Source organism: Podarcis erhardii (assembly GCF_964252035.2).
Source record: "Podarcis erhardii genome assembly, chromosome: 15".
Lineage (NCBI taxonomy): Eukaryota > Metazoa > Chordata > Lepidosauria > Squamata > Lacertidae > Podarcis > Podarcis erhardii.
This window is the reverse complement of record NC_138505.1, coordinates 2,981,467-2,995,458: the sequence shown is the minus strand read 5'-3', so window position 1 is coordinate 2,995,458 and position 13,992 is coordinate 2,981,467. Positions and strand designations below refer to the sequence as shown.

At 49.5% G+C, this 13,992-nt stretch overlaps 1 protein-coding gene across 2 annotated transcripts in view; it reads left to right on the top strand.

The window, feature by feature from the left end:
- Window positions 1–13,992, top strand: part of SNX27 (sorting nexin 27) — a 40,797-nt gene that overhangs the window by 16,160 nt on the left and 10,645 nt on the right. For both annotated transcript variants that reach the window (XM_081841053.1, XM_081841052.1), the window contains exons 2-4: window positions 5,908–6,139; window positions 10,040–10,232; window positions 12,633–12,697. In XM_081841053.1, coding sequence (XP_081697179.1) covers window positions 5,908–6,139; window positions 10,040–10,232; window positions 12,633–12,697 — 490 coding nt within the window. The remainder of the gene's footprint in view (window positions 1–5,907; window positions 6,140–10,039; window positions 10,233–12,632; window positions 12,698–13,992) is intronic.

Genomic DNA, 13,992 nt, shown 5'->3' with positions numbered 1-13,992 from the left:
TGTTTTTAGCAGTTCTTGTTTTTATCCGTAAGCTCCCTAGAGTCCTGCCAGGGGGAAAAAGGCGGGTTATAAATAAATATAATAACAATGATGATAATGTCCAAGCTCTGCTGATAGATAGATAGATAGATAGATAGATAGATAGATAGATAAAATAAATAAAGAAGAAATCCACAGATCTGCTTGGCTTGGCCTCAGTTTGGAATCGCTCTCCTTCTCCAAACAATCCTCCCTGGGGACAGGGCAGGTCTGCTGCAACAACAAGAGGTTCCTTGTGGGAAGGGACAGATTTCAGGTCCCAGGGGCCACAACCAGGAAATGTCCCCGAGATTCAGATCGTGGCAACTCCCTGGCGCTTGTTTTCCCTTTCTTCCATAAGAAGGAAGAGAATCGAAGCACAACAAAACCCGAACAATTAATTCATTCACTAAAAAAAGAGGCAGCGGTAGCACCAGCGGCCGCTGGCCATCTCTTCCCTCTGTGCTTCTCCGTTTTGCAGATCTGCAGCTTTTGGCTTTCGCTGCTGGTTGTTCCCAGCTGGGTTGCCATGGAGACCTGACTGCAAAAGGTCCTAGCCTTTCGGTCCCCTCTGGTGTGGCATGTGGAGATGCCATGGGAGGGTCGGGAGCCAAATTGGGGCCAGGGACCAGCAGCTTCATCCCCAGGGTCGAAGGTACAGTTGTACCTTCTTAATAGCCATGCATGCACCCAATGACTCTTTCATTCTGCCAAGGTGAGCTCCAGGGAACTGGTCCTGTGTTCATCTCTCCCTGCCTGGCCCAAGTGCTGTCCTGGGGGGGGGGCGGTCTTCCCTGCCCCTGGTTCTGACCCTCATCGTGGCTGCAGCTGACGTAGCAAAGGCACTGTTATGTAGTTAGTTCCTTCACTCTACAAAGTGTGACTTTGGTTGCTGCTCCCAGCTGACTGCTGCAGAGATTGGCTTTGCTCATGTTCGCCTCCACGTTTTAGCTGTGCATGTCAACGCAGGAACAAGGAGTTTAGCTGCAAAAAGGGAGAGAAAGGAGGGTACAGGTTGCATCTAGGTCCTAGCAGAGGCAGCCGGGAGTTTACAGACGGGCCGCATTCCCAGCAGTGCCCCATTGACGACCCTGATGGACCCATTGGCTCCCCTGCTGTCACCCACCATGCCTGCAGCAGCTTCGCTTCAGTACGGTTGCAAAAGCCCCATGTACCTTCAGACTGTAGCATAAAGGTTAAACTGTCTGCTTAGATAAATGGCAGCAAAACAAGGCAGAGCAATTTTTAAAAAAACTGACTACAGGTGGGAGTTGGAATCCTGCAACATTGGAAGGACCACGGAGTCCAATCTCCCCACTGCTGGCTAATCCAGCCTCCCTTAGAAGGCAATTGCGTCATCCTGGTGCTGCCACTGAGAGAGACCCATCTCCCACACAGCCTCCCCTGTCTCACCTGGAGCATGGTCTCCAGTCATGAGCTGAACTCACATTCTGCAATGGTTTTAGGTTTCCAAGTGCTCTTTAGGAGCAACCCTTGCTGAGTGTTGTTATAGTAGCCTAACGTGGCCATAACCTGGGGGATGAGCGACAGCTAAGTCATTTCAGTGGCAATTTGTTCAGATTGTAGGCTATTTTACTCTTTTGAAATGAACTTGCCCTGGCACGGCCCTTGAAGTAAAACACAAATTTGGATCTCTAGTTCATGGGCAGGCAGTTTTCCTTGTGATGGATGAGGCCTGGGATTGGCTCACACCTTGATTTTTATTTTAATTTTAATTTTATTTCAGCAGCAGATAATGTCCATTAAGCCGGGATGTTGCTGGCGTGGGAGCCAGGACACCCACCACTCTTTAAACTGTTGAATAAACTATTTTAGATGCCTTTAGCCAACAATCTTGCCAACCGAATAAACACTTCTAAATTTAGTTCTGTAGCGGGAAAAGAAAGCCAGTGCTCCTCCTTGGAGGTCTGTGAGGGAACTGTGGTCAGGGTGTGCGCCCAATGTGCTGGCAGACGTGAGCCTTTTGAAAACAGGCTCGCTTGTTGTGGTCAGTTTTCTCGGGCCTGTGTGGTCAAGACCAGATTTGACAGCCTCCTCCCCACTGCATCCTGCAGCTGTGACTTTAAAGGTGAAGATTCCTGCATTAATCCTACTACTACTACTGTACTAAGGGACGCGGGTGGCACTGTGGGTTAAACCACAGAACCTAGGGCTTGCCGATCAGAAGGTCGGCGGTTCGAATCCCCGCGACGGGGTGTGAGCTCCCATTGTTCGGTCCCTGCTCCTGCCAACCTAGCACTTCGAAAGCACGCCAAAGTACTGGTAGCAGATGTCCAAGAGAACAACAACTACCAGACTTTTAGAAGACATCTGAAGGCAGCCCTGTTTAGGGAAGCTTTTAATGTTTGATGTATTACAGTATTTTAATATTTTTTTGGAAGCCGCCCAGAGTGGCTGGGGAAGCCCAGCCAGATGGGCGGGGTATAAATAGTAATAATAATAATAACAACTAATAATAAATAATAATTATTATTATTTTGTGTGCATGATGCACAAAAGGGAGAATGTTATTCACTTTCCCTTCCAGTTGCAGACCCCTGTGCCTCAGGAGCCCATCCACAATCTTCCCAGGGGGCTGCCACTGCCACTGAAAAAGGAACATCCTATCCTCCTTCCTGCCCTCAAACCGCCCCCCCCCCCCGGCCGAAGGCAAAGCCTCTTCTGGACGACCATATATCCCCATTGTCTAGCAGATAACATAGGAAACTGCCTTTCGCTGAGCCAGACACTTGATCCCTCTTGTTCAGTGTTGTTTACACTGACTGGTAGCAGCTCCCCAGGGTTTCGGCTGGAGGGTCTCTCCCAGCCGAGCTTGGAGAGGGCGCCAGGGATTGAACCTTCTGCATGCAAAGCAGGTACTCTGCCACTGAGCCCATCGCCCCACCTTGTCCGCCTTTGAGATTGTGAGCCCTCTGGGGGCAAAGACTGTCAGTGCCATGTTCCGCACAGTGCCTGGCACAGTGCCAGTTCTTAACTACAGATCAGTGCTCTCCTTCCAAGCTGTTGGCGAGATAACAGTAGCATCTTCAGGATTCCCAGGGGTCTCTTTCATGCCTGTTCCACCCAGAGAGCAGCAGAGGTCAAGGTAGCCAATGGGGTATGTGGAGCAGTGGTAAAGGTAAATGGACCACTGACCTTTAGGTCCAATTGTGACCGACTCTGGGATTGTGGCGCTCATCTTGCTTTATTGGCCGAGGGAGCCGGCATACAGCTTCCGGGTCATGTGGCCAGCATGGCTAAGCCACTTCTGGCAAACCAGAGCAGTGCATGGAACCGCCGTTTACCTTCCCACCAGAGCGGTACCTATTTATCAACTTGCACTTGACGTGCTTTCGAACTGCTAGGTTGGCAGGAGCAGGGACCGAGCAACGGGAGCCCACCCCGTCGCGGGGATTCGAACCGCCGACCTTCTGATCGGCAAATCCTAGGCTCTGTGGTTTAACCCACAGCGCCATCCGTGTCCCATGGAGCAGTGGTACATGGACACTTCTGGCTCGGGGGGATCTAGGGAAGGCCCCTGAGATGCTGGCACCTACTGTCCACATCTTCTGCTCCTGTCCCCTCCAGTATTCTTAGTTGTGAACTGGGGAGGGGATGGAAGAAGATAAGCAGTAAAGCAGATGATTCCTCCCACGATGCTTTGCTGTCTTCCATACTGCCGTTCTCCAAGGGGGTTGAGAGATTCTGCCCCCCCCCCCCGCCATCTCACTTAGCAAGCCTTGGTGGTGGCGGTAGAGCAGCCTCTTAAGCATGCAAAGGCCTGGAGGAAATGTCTCTGCCTCCCCCCCTGTTGTTTATTTGGGTGGCCTTCACATCTTTAGAAACCTCCCTGCATTGTGGTTAATTAGTTAATCATTTGCATCCCACTTTTTTTCCGCCAAAGAGCTTGAGGCGGCATGCGTGAATCCCACCCTCATTTAATCCCCGCAACAGCCCTGAAAGGGAGCTTAGATGGAGAGGCAGTGACTGGCCAAAGGTCACTCCCAGTGGGCTTCATGTTCAAGTGGAGATTCGAACCCTGGTCTCTCCGAGGGTCTAGTCTGACTCCCTTTAACTGCCACACCACATTTGCTCTCTGACAATGGTTGTCTGTTTTCCTTGGAAGTCTCCCCCTTCCACACCTCCTGTTCTTCATTTGGCCTTGCATTGGTGAATTGGACTCTTAATATACAGAGCTGGGGAATGGCTCTCTTGCTATCCTGCAGATGACCCCCCCTCCACTGGCGAGGGGCACATGGACGACCTGTCTGTTCTCTTGGTCGCTCTGGAGGGAGACCAAGAGCCACAGATGTGCAGGGACTCAGTGCTTCTAATTAACAATTTTACGCACAGTCTAGTAGCTGCTGTAAGATACAGGCTTCTAATCTGCTTATTGCTTTGTTGTTGTTGTTGTTGTTGTTGTTGTTGTTGTTGTTGTTGTTTTGAAGATAAATGTCTCAGGCTCCCCGTGGGTGATTTTTCCCTCAAGCTTAATGTTCTCTCTGAATTCCGGCTCGCCCAAGCTCCTCTGGACTTTTGAGGCATTGTTCTCTGCAAGTAAAAGTCCCCCGAGAAGGAAATTCCTCTCTATTGGGGGAAGTGTGTGTGTGTGTGTTGCGTTTTCAAGAGCCAGAAAGTTGCCTTCCCCGCACGGCTCTGTTTACAAAACATTTCCTTCCCAAGTTCCCAAATGATTTTGCCCGCGTGCGCCTTAAACGGGATGTGACAGGCTCCTGTCGAGTTTGTAAATGGCATTGAACAGGGCGGCAGGGGGCAAGTTCTGCAGCCTTAGTAACTAGTCTGAGCTGCAAGGTGTCTGCTGAAGAATTGCTGCTCCCATCATTGTGTGTGTGTGTGTGTGTGTGTGTGTGTAAGAGAGAGAGAGAAGTCAGGTTGCTCTAAATGCACCTCCTCCCCATAGACATCACTTTCCAAATATTTCCACCAAATCGTCTTTACTGCATAGGTTTCTGGGCTAGTGTCTCAGTGGCTTAGAGAAGAAGTTAAGAATGAGAGCAAAGGACATCTAGCAGCCCTCAACGGGAGGCTTATTTATAATATTTGTTAGTTGCATTTCTCACGGAGTGCCACAGATCAACTTGCATTGAAACCAGTTACGAACATCCAGCAACAGTCTAAAAACACAGCTAAACAGATAAGACAGATCAGGACGTACTCATCCCACCCCACTCAGAGAGGCCACAGTACCACCATTCAAATCAAGGGCCGAAAGCCGAGGCAAAGAGAAAAGTCTTTGCTTGGAGCCTCCAAAAGATGGTGCCAGGCGAGACTTCCTGGGGAGAGCACCCCACAAGTATAGAAAGGCCTGATCTCATGTGGCCACCCTCCTTTTATTTCCTAGTGGAAGCTTGTAAAAAAGGAGTCTGCGCAGCTTGCAGACTCCTTGATCATCTTGAAATCCACACACCACCCAGGTTATTATTAAATGATGTTGGCAAGCAATAGCTAGGCACACTTCTTTTTTGTAATGGAGATTTTTATTAAAGTTTTTCATAATACGATAAAATAGCTGCTACAAAAAATAGAAATAGAATAGGTAGAATACGGAGTCTCTCTTAAAAGTAATTCTTATTCCTTACCACTCACAAAAGATAGTAGCTCATCCTAACTCTGGCCTGGGATTGTTCCTATCTCTTCCCAGCCTTTTACACGTCTTAAGAGGGGCCTGTTACACCAGACGTAAGGCAGCAGGGAAAGTCCTGAATTTTAACACCCCCTGTCCCTTTATTTTCCTCTGATTTTCAAATCCTAGAGCTGTTCTGTCGCTTCAGTTTCTGCACCCGTTTTTATTTGCTAATACTGACTCCAATAACGTTGGCGCCTGCCTCAAGCTTGTGGAACAACCGTCTCCCCCTTCTCCTCTGCCAGGAACGGCGTGAACGTCGAAGGGGCGACGCACAAGCAAGTGGTGGACCTGATCCGGGCGGGGGAGAAGGAGCTGATCCTGACGGTTCTTTCGGTGCCCCCCCACGAGGCTGACAACCTCGACCCGAGCGACGACTCTCTGGGCCAGTCGTTCTACGACTACACTGAGAAGCAGGCCGTGCCCATCTCCATCCCCACCTACAAGCATGTGGAACAGAATGGTGAGAAGTTTGTGGTGAGTACCAGCCCGGCTGGGGGGGTCCCTCTTGGATGCCTGTGCCTCGTGACGGAGGGCTTTGCAATGCTCTGGCATGTCTTTCTGCTCCCCGACTGTTATAGAGTCCGGCTAGCAAATGTTTGGGCAAAAGAGAGTGTTGGCCTTCAGTGTTTCCCCGTACGCAACTCTCCTGTCTGTCTCCCCCTCTTTGGGAGAGGAACGGGATTCCTCTTGTTTTCTAATGTGAAGGAGGGAAAAAAACAGCAGGAGTCCCCTTTTCTCCAAACTGCTTGTGCAAGTCTTTGGCAACTCCACGCCTCATCCCCGAGCTTTCCGGCAAGCAGAAAGAACTCAAAGACACCACACATGACTGTGATGTCATTTTTCAGCAGCCATGGCTTTGCTCCCTAAGGATTCTGGGTGCTGTAGTTTTTTAAGGGTGCTGTGACCTGTTAGGAGACACACACCCTTTTCCCTAGGAGCTACAATTCCCAGAGTTCCCTCTGAAAGATTGATTGTTTGTTAAACCACTACAGTGGTACCTCGGGTTACAAACACCTTGGGTTACAAATACTTCGAGTTACAAACTCCGCTAACCCGGAAGTAGTACCTTGGGTTAAGAATGTTGCCCCAGGGTGAGAACAGAAATCGTGTGGTGGTGGCAGCGGGAGGCCCCATTAGCTAAAGTGGTACCTCAGGCTAAGAACGGTGTCAGGTTAAGAACGGACCTCCAGAACGCATTAAGTTCGTAACCAGAGGTACCACTGTATAGGAATTGTGGCTATGGGAGGAGACTAGGGACCTCTTGACAACTCTCAACACTCCCAGACTCCCAGAATTGGCCTGGGTATGGCTCTTGCTGCATCTTCCGATGTCCAAGTCTCCATTCAAGCAAGGCCACTGTTGCTCAGTGGTAGACTTTGCACATGGCGAGTCCCAGGTTCAGTCCTTCAAGGCATCTCCAGCTAGGGCTGCACAGGTCCCCTGCCTGAAACCCTGGAGAGCCTCTTCCTGTTGGTGCAGACAACCCTAAGCAGGATGGATTGAGAGGCAGAGCCTCCTCTTGGCAGGCAGTGGTTCCAGGTTCAGCCCACAGCACAGGAACACCAGAAGAAGCTTGATGGGTCAATGCAGCGTCCTGCCCATGCAGCTGCCAACCAGGTGTCTCTGGGAAGCCCACAAGCAAGACCTGAGGGCAACGGCCATTCTCCCTGCATTCTGCCTCCGACAGGGGAGGGTAGAACATAGTCATTTTGGCTAGTAGCCACAGGTAGCCTTATCCTTCATGACTTTTTCTAAGGGTAAGGCTGGGAAATTGCCAACAAACAGATGAATCCAAAACGATAAAAAGGCTGTTTTGTTGTCGCTTGACAAAATGGCAACCGATTTCATCAGGATAAGAGCAGGCCGTGCGCGCACACTGGGCAAATGGTTTGCGAAAGGCATTCCACAACCCGTTTAGCTGCCATTGGCCTCACCTCTGAAGGAGAGGGCAGCTGGAGCAAATTCTACTCTGACCCGACCTGGTGAAGGAAGCTTGGTGATGCATGTTGCACCTCTGAGATTCCTCTTTTGGTGATGGAAAGGAAGTCAACCTCACTTTGGCCACATCCACAGAAAACATATTTAAAGCTTCCCCTGAAGAAGCCTGGGAACTGTAGTTTAAGGGTGCTGGGGATTGTGGCTTTGTGCAGGGGTAAACTATGCTCTTAAAAAGCATCTTAAAAAGTAGAGACATCACCTTGCCAACAAAGGTCCGTATAGTAAAAGCTATGGTTTTCCCAGTAGTGATGTATGGGAGTGAGAGCTGGACCATAAAGAAGGCTGATCGCCAAAGAATGGATGCTTTTGAATTCTGGTGCTGGAGGAGACTCTGGAGAGTCCCATGGACTGCAAGAAGATCCAACCTCTCCATTCTGAAGGAAATCAGCCCTGAGTGCTCACTGGAAGGACAGATCCTGAAGCTGAGGCTCCAATACTTTGGCCACCTCCTGAGAAGAGAAGACTCCCTGGAAAAGACCCTGATGTTGGGAAAGATGGAGGGCACAAGGAGAAGGGGACGACAGAGGAGAAGATGGTGGGACAGGTACTCATGTACCAGCATGAGTTTGACCAAACTACGGGAGGCAGTGAAAGACAGAAGTGCCTGGCGTGCTGTGGTCCAGGGGGTCACAAAGAGTCGGACACGACTAAACAACTAAACAACAACAACAAAATATGCTCCCAGGATTCTTTGGGGGAAGCGATGTCCTTTCAGTGTGTGGCATGAAGGCGACCTAGGTGCAGCAAAACGTGTTATCTGCATGGCCACTCCAGGGGGACTTCTTTGCCATTGGATTCCCCTCTGTGAAAACCACCGGCTGTCCTTATCCTGCTATGCACTGAGTAAAGTAGCCAGGATAAGGTGATTCTGTTGCAGAGGACACTCTGTCCGACTGCTTCTTCTGCCCAGGAGGAACCAAGGACGTCCCATCCCCATTCCAGAGCTGCTCCACGCCGCCTCTTTCAAACGTTCTCCAAAACATAGCTCACCCCTCGTGGGTCTTTCGGTAGCCATTGAAAAGCGGAGTTATTCCTGGTCGTGTGCCAGCCCTGCAGGAGTGGGGCGTGTGCCCATCTGCTGTGCCGGCCTGTTCCAAAGCAGCCTGCTGCCCACGAACTCCCAAAGGACCCAGTGAAGCCTTCAGATCCCATCTGGTCTTGTGGGGTTTGGGACCTTTTAGCCTGTGCCAGTTTGAAAGTGTGTGTGTGGCTATAAATTACTCATCAGTAACTGGAATGAGACAGCTTATTTACGGGCTCTGAGTACAGTGGGGAAGTTTGCTCACTGAACGGGCAAGACGGATGTTGCATTGATTTCCACCCTCTTCCTCTCCCCGCCCCCACTTGTGAAACAGGAACTATATTTCCAAGGAGAGGCAAAGTGCTTGTTTAGAAAGGATCATGTGCTAAATTGGAGTGTGTGTGTTGATGACTTAGGGGTCTCCACATTTTTTTTTATTTTTTTTTTTGCAAAATCTCAAAAAATATATATGAAGTTTTTGAACTCTTTTTAAGGAAATCTAGACTTCCAACATTGGTTGCCATAAATCTGGATTTTCCCGGACATTTCAGCGATTTCTGCCCGGGCACTCCTTCTGACTGCAGTATTCCGGCTGTGTCTAGAAAATTCTGGACGTATGGCAACCCTACCATATACAGTGGTGCCTCGCAAGACGAAATTAATTCGTTCCGCAAGTTTTTTCTTCTTGCGAGTTTTTCGTCTTGCGAAGCACGGTTTCCCATAGGAATGCATTGAAAATCAATCAATGCGTTCCTATGGAGACCGTCCGGGGACAGAGGGGAAGCGCCGCGCGCCTTCCCCTCTGTCCCCGGACCTGTTTTAAAGCAAGGGAAGGGGCAGCGGGGAGAATTGCTTCTCCCCGTTGCCGCCCCTTGGTTCAAAAGGGGTCCGGGGACAGCGGGGAAGGTGCGCACGCCTTCCCCTCTGTCCCCGGAGATTGCGGGGCAGGCAATGGGGAGAAGCAATCTTCTCCCCGCCGCCCCTTGCTTCAAAAGAGGTCCGGGGACAGCGAGGAAGACGCGCTGCGCTTCCCCGCTATCCCCGGAGCTTGCGGGGCAAGCTTCGTTTTGCGAAGCAAGCCCATAGGGAAATGCGTCTTGCGAAGTGGCTAAGAAAACGGAAAACTCCTTTGTCTAGCGAGTTTTTCGTCTTCCGAGGCGTTTGTCTTGTGGGGCACCACTGTAACGTACTGGAGGGAGATCTGATTTTCGGACAGAATTAGAGGTTTGTTTTCGGCAGTGGTTAATTGATGTTTTCTTTGTAACTGTTTTATGGTTTTATCATATGTTTGCAACACACGGACTCACCTTAACCTTGCTTCCCCCCCCCCCGCCCTTTTCCTGCCTCCCTCCCAGGTCTACAACGTTTACATGGCAGGCCGGCAGCTGTGTTCCAAGCGGTACCGCGAGTTCGCCATCCTGCACCAGAACTTGAAGCGGGAGTTTGCCAGCTTCACTTTCCCCCGCCTGCCGGGCAAGTGGCCCTTCTCCTTGTCAGAGCAGCAGCTGGATGCCAGGCGGCGGGGGCTGGAGGAATACCTTGAAAAGGGTATGCGGAGAAGAGCCTGTGTGTCAGGGAGGGGGCCGTTGGCATATTCTCCACCGACAGCCGATTCATCTGAACAAAGCACCGTTTGGTCAGCTCCTTCCTTAGAAGTGGAGCTGAAACAAAAGGTTTCAGAAAGGCTAATAATTTGATTTTTAAAAGTACCCCTGCAGTGAATTACGCCACAGATTTTGCATGCATTTATTTTATTATTTAGTTCCGAAACATTTATACAGTGGTACCTCGGGTTACATACGCTTCAGGTTACAGACTCCGCTAACCCAGAAATAGTGCTTCAGGTTAAGAACTTTGCTTCAGGATGACAACAGAAATCGGGCTCCCGCGGTGCAGCGGCAGCAGGAGGCCCCATTAGCTAAAGTGGTGCTTCAGGTTAAGAACAGTTTCAGGTTAAGAATGGACCTCCGGAACGAATTAAGTACTTAACCCGAGGTACCACTGTACACGACTTGATTGTATGAAGCAAACAAACCTACCCAGCCATTCTCAAAGAGGCTTATATATGTATAAAACCCAATAAAACTGTCAATAAGAGAAAACTAGCACCAGTAATTTAAGATTAAAAAATTTGAGCAACAGAACCTGTTTTCAGGGCAAGATAACAAGTCATGCTCTTAAAAGAGGCATTCTTTATAAGGCTTGGCGGGAGTTACGAGAATAAGCAGATACATGCAGATGCATTAAATCATGCAACTGGTTAAACCTCATTCAATCGATCACCTGGGAAATGTCGGTGGCCCCGCCCAGATGTGGCTGGACTCCAAGTCCCAGCAGCCGCAGAAGCCAGCATGGGCAAATGACGATAGGAGTTGTAGTCCCAAGAGCATCCAGAAGGCCTCTCAGGCTGCCCATCTCTGGCCCTGACAGTTCCTTAATCGAGCCTCAGGCTGCCCTGGAAGCTTTGAGAATTGAGGTCGACAGGAAACAGCCTTTGCCTCCTGTCCAGGCCTTCAGATTCCTCCTCTGGCATGGAAGTCTGGGTAAGGCAGAAGGTGCAAATATTATCCTGGGAGACCCAGTCCTGTAGCTAAGGAGGTGTGCATTTGATCAGTACTGGATGGGGGGGGCACTCCCTCCCTCTCCCTCCCCACATAAATTTCATTAGCAGCCCACCTGGCAAGCACATAATACAGTCCCCTCCCCAGTTTTTTACAGGCTAAATGTTCTGGGGTGGCCTTGGAATAAGCCGGTGGGGGTCTGTGCTTGGCAGTGGGGCAGACCCACCACTCTCCGAAGAGCCTTGAAAACGATCCAGGGACCGACACCTCCTCTTGTCCTGCCAATGCCCTCTTCCTGCCCGTTAACTTAAAAAAAATTTTTTAATTTTTTTTTACCAACAACCAAAACACAAACAGTGAAACCCCCCCAGGTGCCTGATACATTGGGTATAAATAATAAATAATAACATATTCAAATCAACCATATGTACAATTTTATATACGTTAACACTCCTCCATCCACAAGGTTTATTTAACTTTTAACATTTTAATTGCCCCAAATTGTTCAAACCTACCCAAATAATTCAATATCTTCTCAAGCCAATCCTCCTCTTTCTCACGGACCTTAAACCCTTTCATTCTGTGTATCTTCTCAGTTAGATATTATAATATTAGATATTATAGTTAGATATTATAATAAATTATAATATTATTCAGTTTTTTCCTCCATTGGTTCACCTCTAACTCTTCTGCATTTTTCCAATTTCTCGCTATAATCTGTCTGGCTGCAGTTACCATCAATTTTATCCATTTACATTCCTCTTTTGTTTTTATGTCGGTGCTACTCAGACTAATAAGAACCATTAATTTAGATATTCCCACCATCCTACCCACAGTTCCCGATATTTCTATACCAATCTGTTTCCAAAATTCATTAACTAACGGACAATCCCACCACATATGACTGTACTTTCCCATCACTCCACATTTCCTCCAACAATTCTTACTTCCAGATTCTGTAATACAGTGGTGCCTCACAAGACGAAATTAATCCGTTCCGCGAGTCTCTTCGTCTAGCGGTTTTTTCGTCTTGCGAAGCAAGCCCATTGACGGCTTAGCTGCTTAGCGCTATTAGCGGCTTTTAGCGGCTTATCGGCTTATCGGATAAGCAGATAAGCGGCTTAGCGGCTTAGAAAAAGGGGGGGGGGAAAGGAAAAAAACAACGCAGGAACTCGCAAGACATTTTCGTCTTGCGAAGCAAGCCCATAGGAAATTCGTTTTGCGAAGCACCTCCAAAACGGAAAACCCTTTCGTCTAGCGGGTTTTCCGTCTTGCGAGGCATTCGTCTTGCGGGGCACCACTGTATGATATAACCTTACAGATGTATAATACCATTTTTGTACCAACTTCCCTCCTGTTAACTGAGCCGTTCTCCTTCCCTCTGCAGTGTGTTCCATCCGGGTCATCGGGGAGAGCGACATCATGCAGGAGTTCTTGTCAGAGTCAGATGAGGTAGGCGAGCAAAAAACCGGACTCTTCAAGGGAGGTGCCAGAGCATGTGCAGTTGATGCTTAAAGTATGCCCTAGAGTGTTGGAGAGGGACCTGGGTGGCGCTGTGGTCTAAACCACTGAGCCTAGGACTTGCCGATCAGAAGGTCGGCGGTTCGAATCCCCGCAACGCGGTGAGCTCCCGTTGCTCTGTCCCTGCTCCTGCCAACCTAGCAGTTCGAAAGCACGTCAGAGTGCAAGTAGATAAATAGGTACCACTCTGGCGGGAAGGTAAACGCTGTTTCCGTGCACTGCTCTGGTTCGCCAGAAGCCGCTTAGTCCTGCTGGCCCCATGACCTGGAAGCTGTACGCCGACTCCAATAAAGCGAGATGAGCGCCGCAACCCCAGAGTCGGCCACGACTGGATCTCATGGTCAGGGGTCCCTTTACCTTTAGGGTGTTGGACTAAGTCCTTGGAGACCAGGGTTCAAATCCCCACTTGCCCATGAAACTCAGTGGGTGACCTTAGGCCAGTCGCTGCCTCTCAGCCTCACCTACTTCACAGGATTGTTATGGGGATTAAATGATGAGGGACAGAACCATGCGCACCATCTTGAGCTCTTTGCAGAAAATGGTGGGCTATCAGTGCAACCCCCCCCCCAATAAATAATTAACAAAAGTCTGTAGGTTCAATCCCTGGCTTCTCTCATCAAGTTGTTTAGAGCTCTGAGAAGCTCAGCAATGACTTTTCCTGCCAGGCATTTCAGGAGAGTTGGGAAATCATGTGTATTTTGAGTTCTTAGTTGTTGTTTTTCAAAAACTCACACCCACACTCCTGCTTTCTGTTTAAGTGGATTGGCCCGTCACATTTCATTTCATTTTTATGAGCGGCATACTTTGAGCCTCTTTGCGGAGGACATAGTTGGCAGAAGAGCGGGACATGCATCTCAACAAACGGGAAAGGCAGAACAAGGTGTCCTGGGGGAAAGGCCCCCCCCTGTACATGCATAGCTAGCCTCCTTTGTGGGTGTAGATAGAAGCTGCCCTTGGCCCTTCAGGCAAAGAGCCTTCTGAGCCATGGGGCTTGGGGACCCAGGCGTCTCAAAGAGCACCTTCCTCTGTATCAACCATCTCAGGTCCAGCCATCAGCAGGTGGGTGGTGCTACTGCCACGGGGGGCTGCCTGACCTGTCACAGGGGTTTTTTTTAGTGGTAGTTCCTCATTTGTGGGGAAGACACCCACCCACCCACCCCTGTTCATGCAGGCATTTGATAGCTGAAAGTTCCCTTCCTGGAAATTCTGAAATTATTTTAAGGACA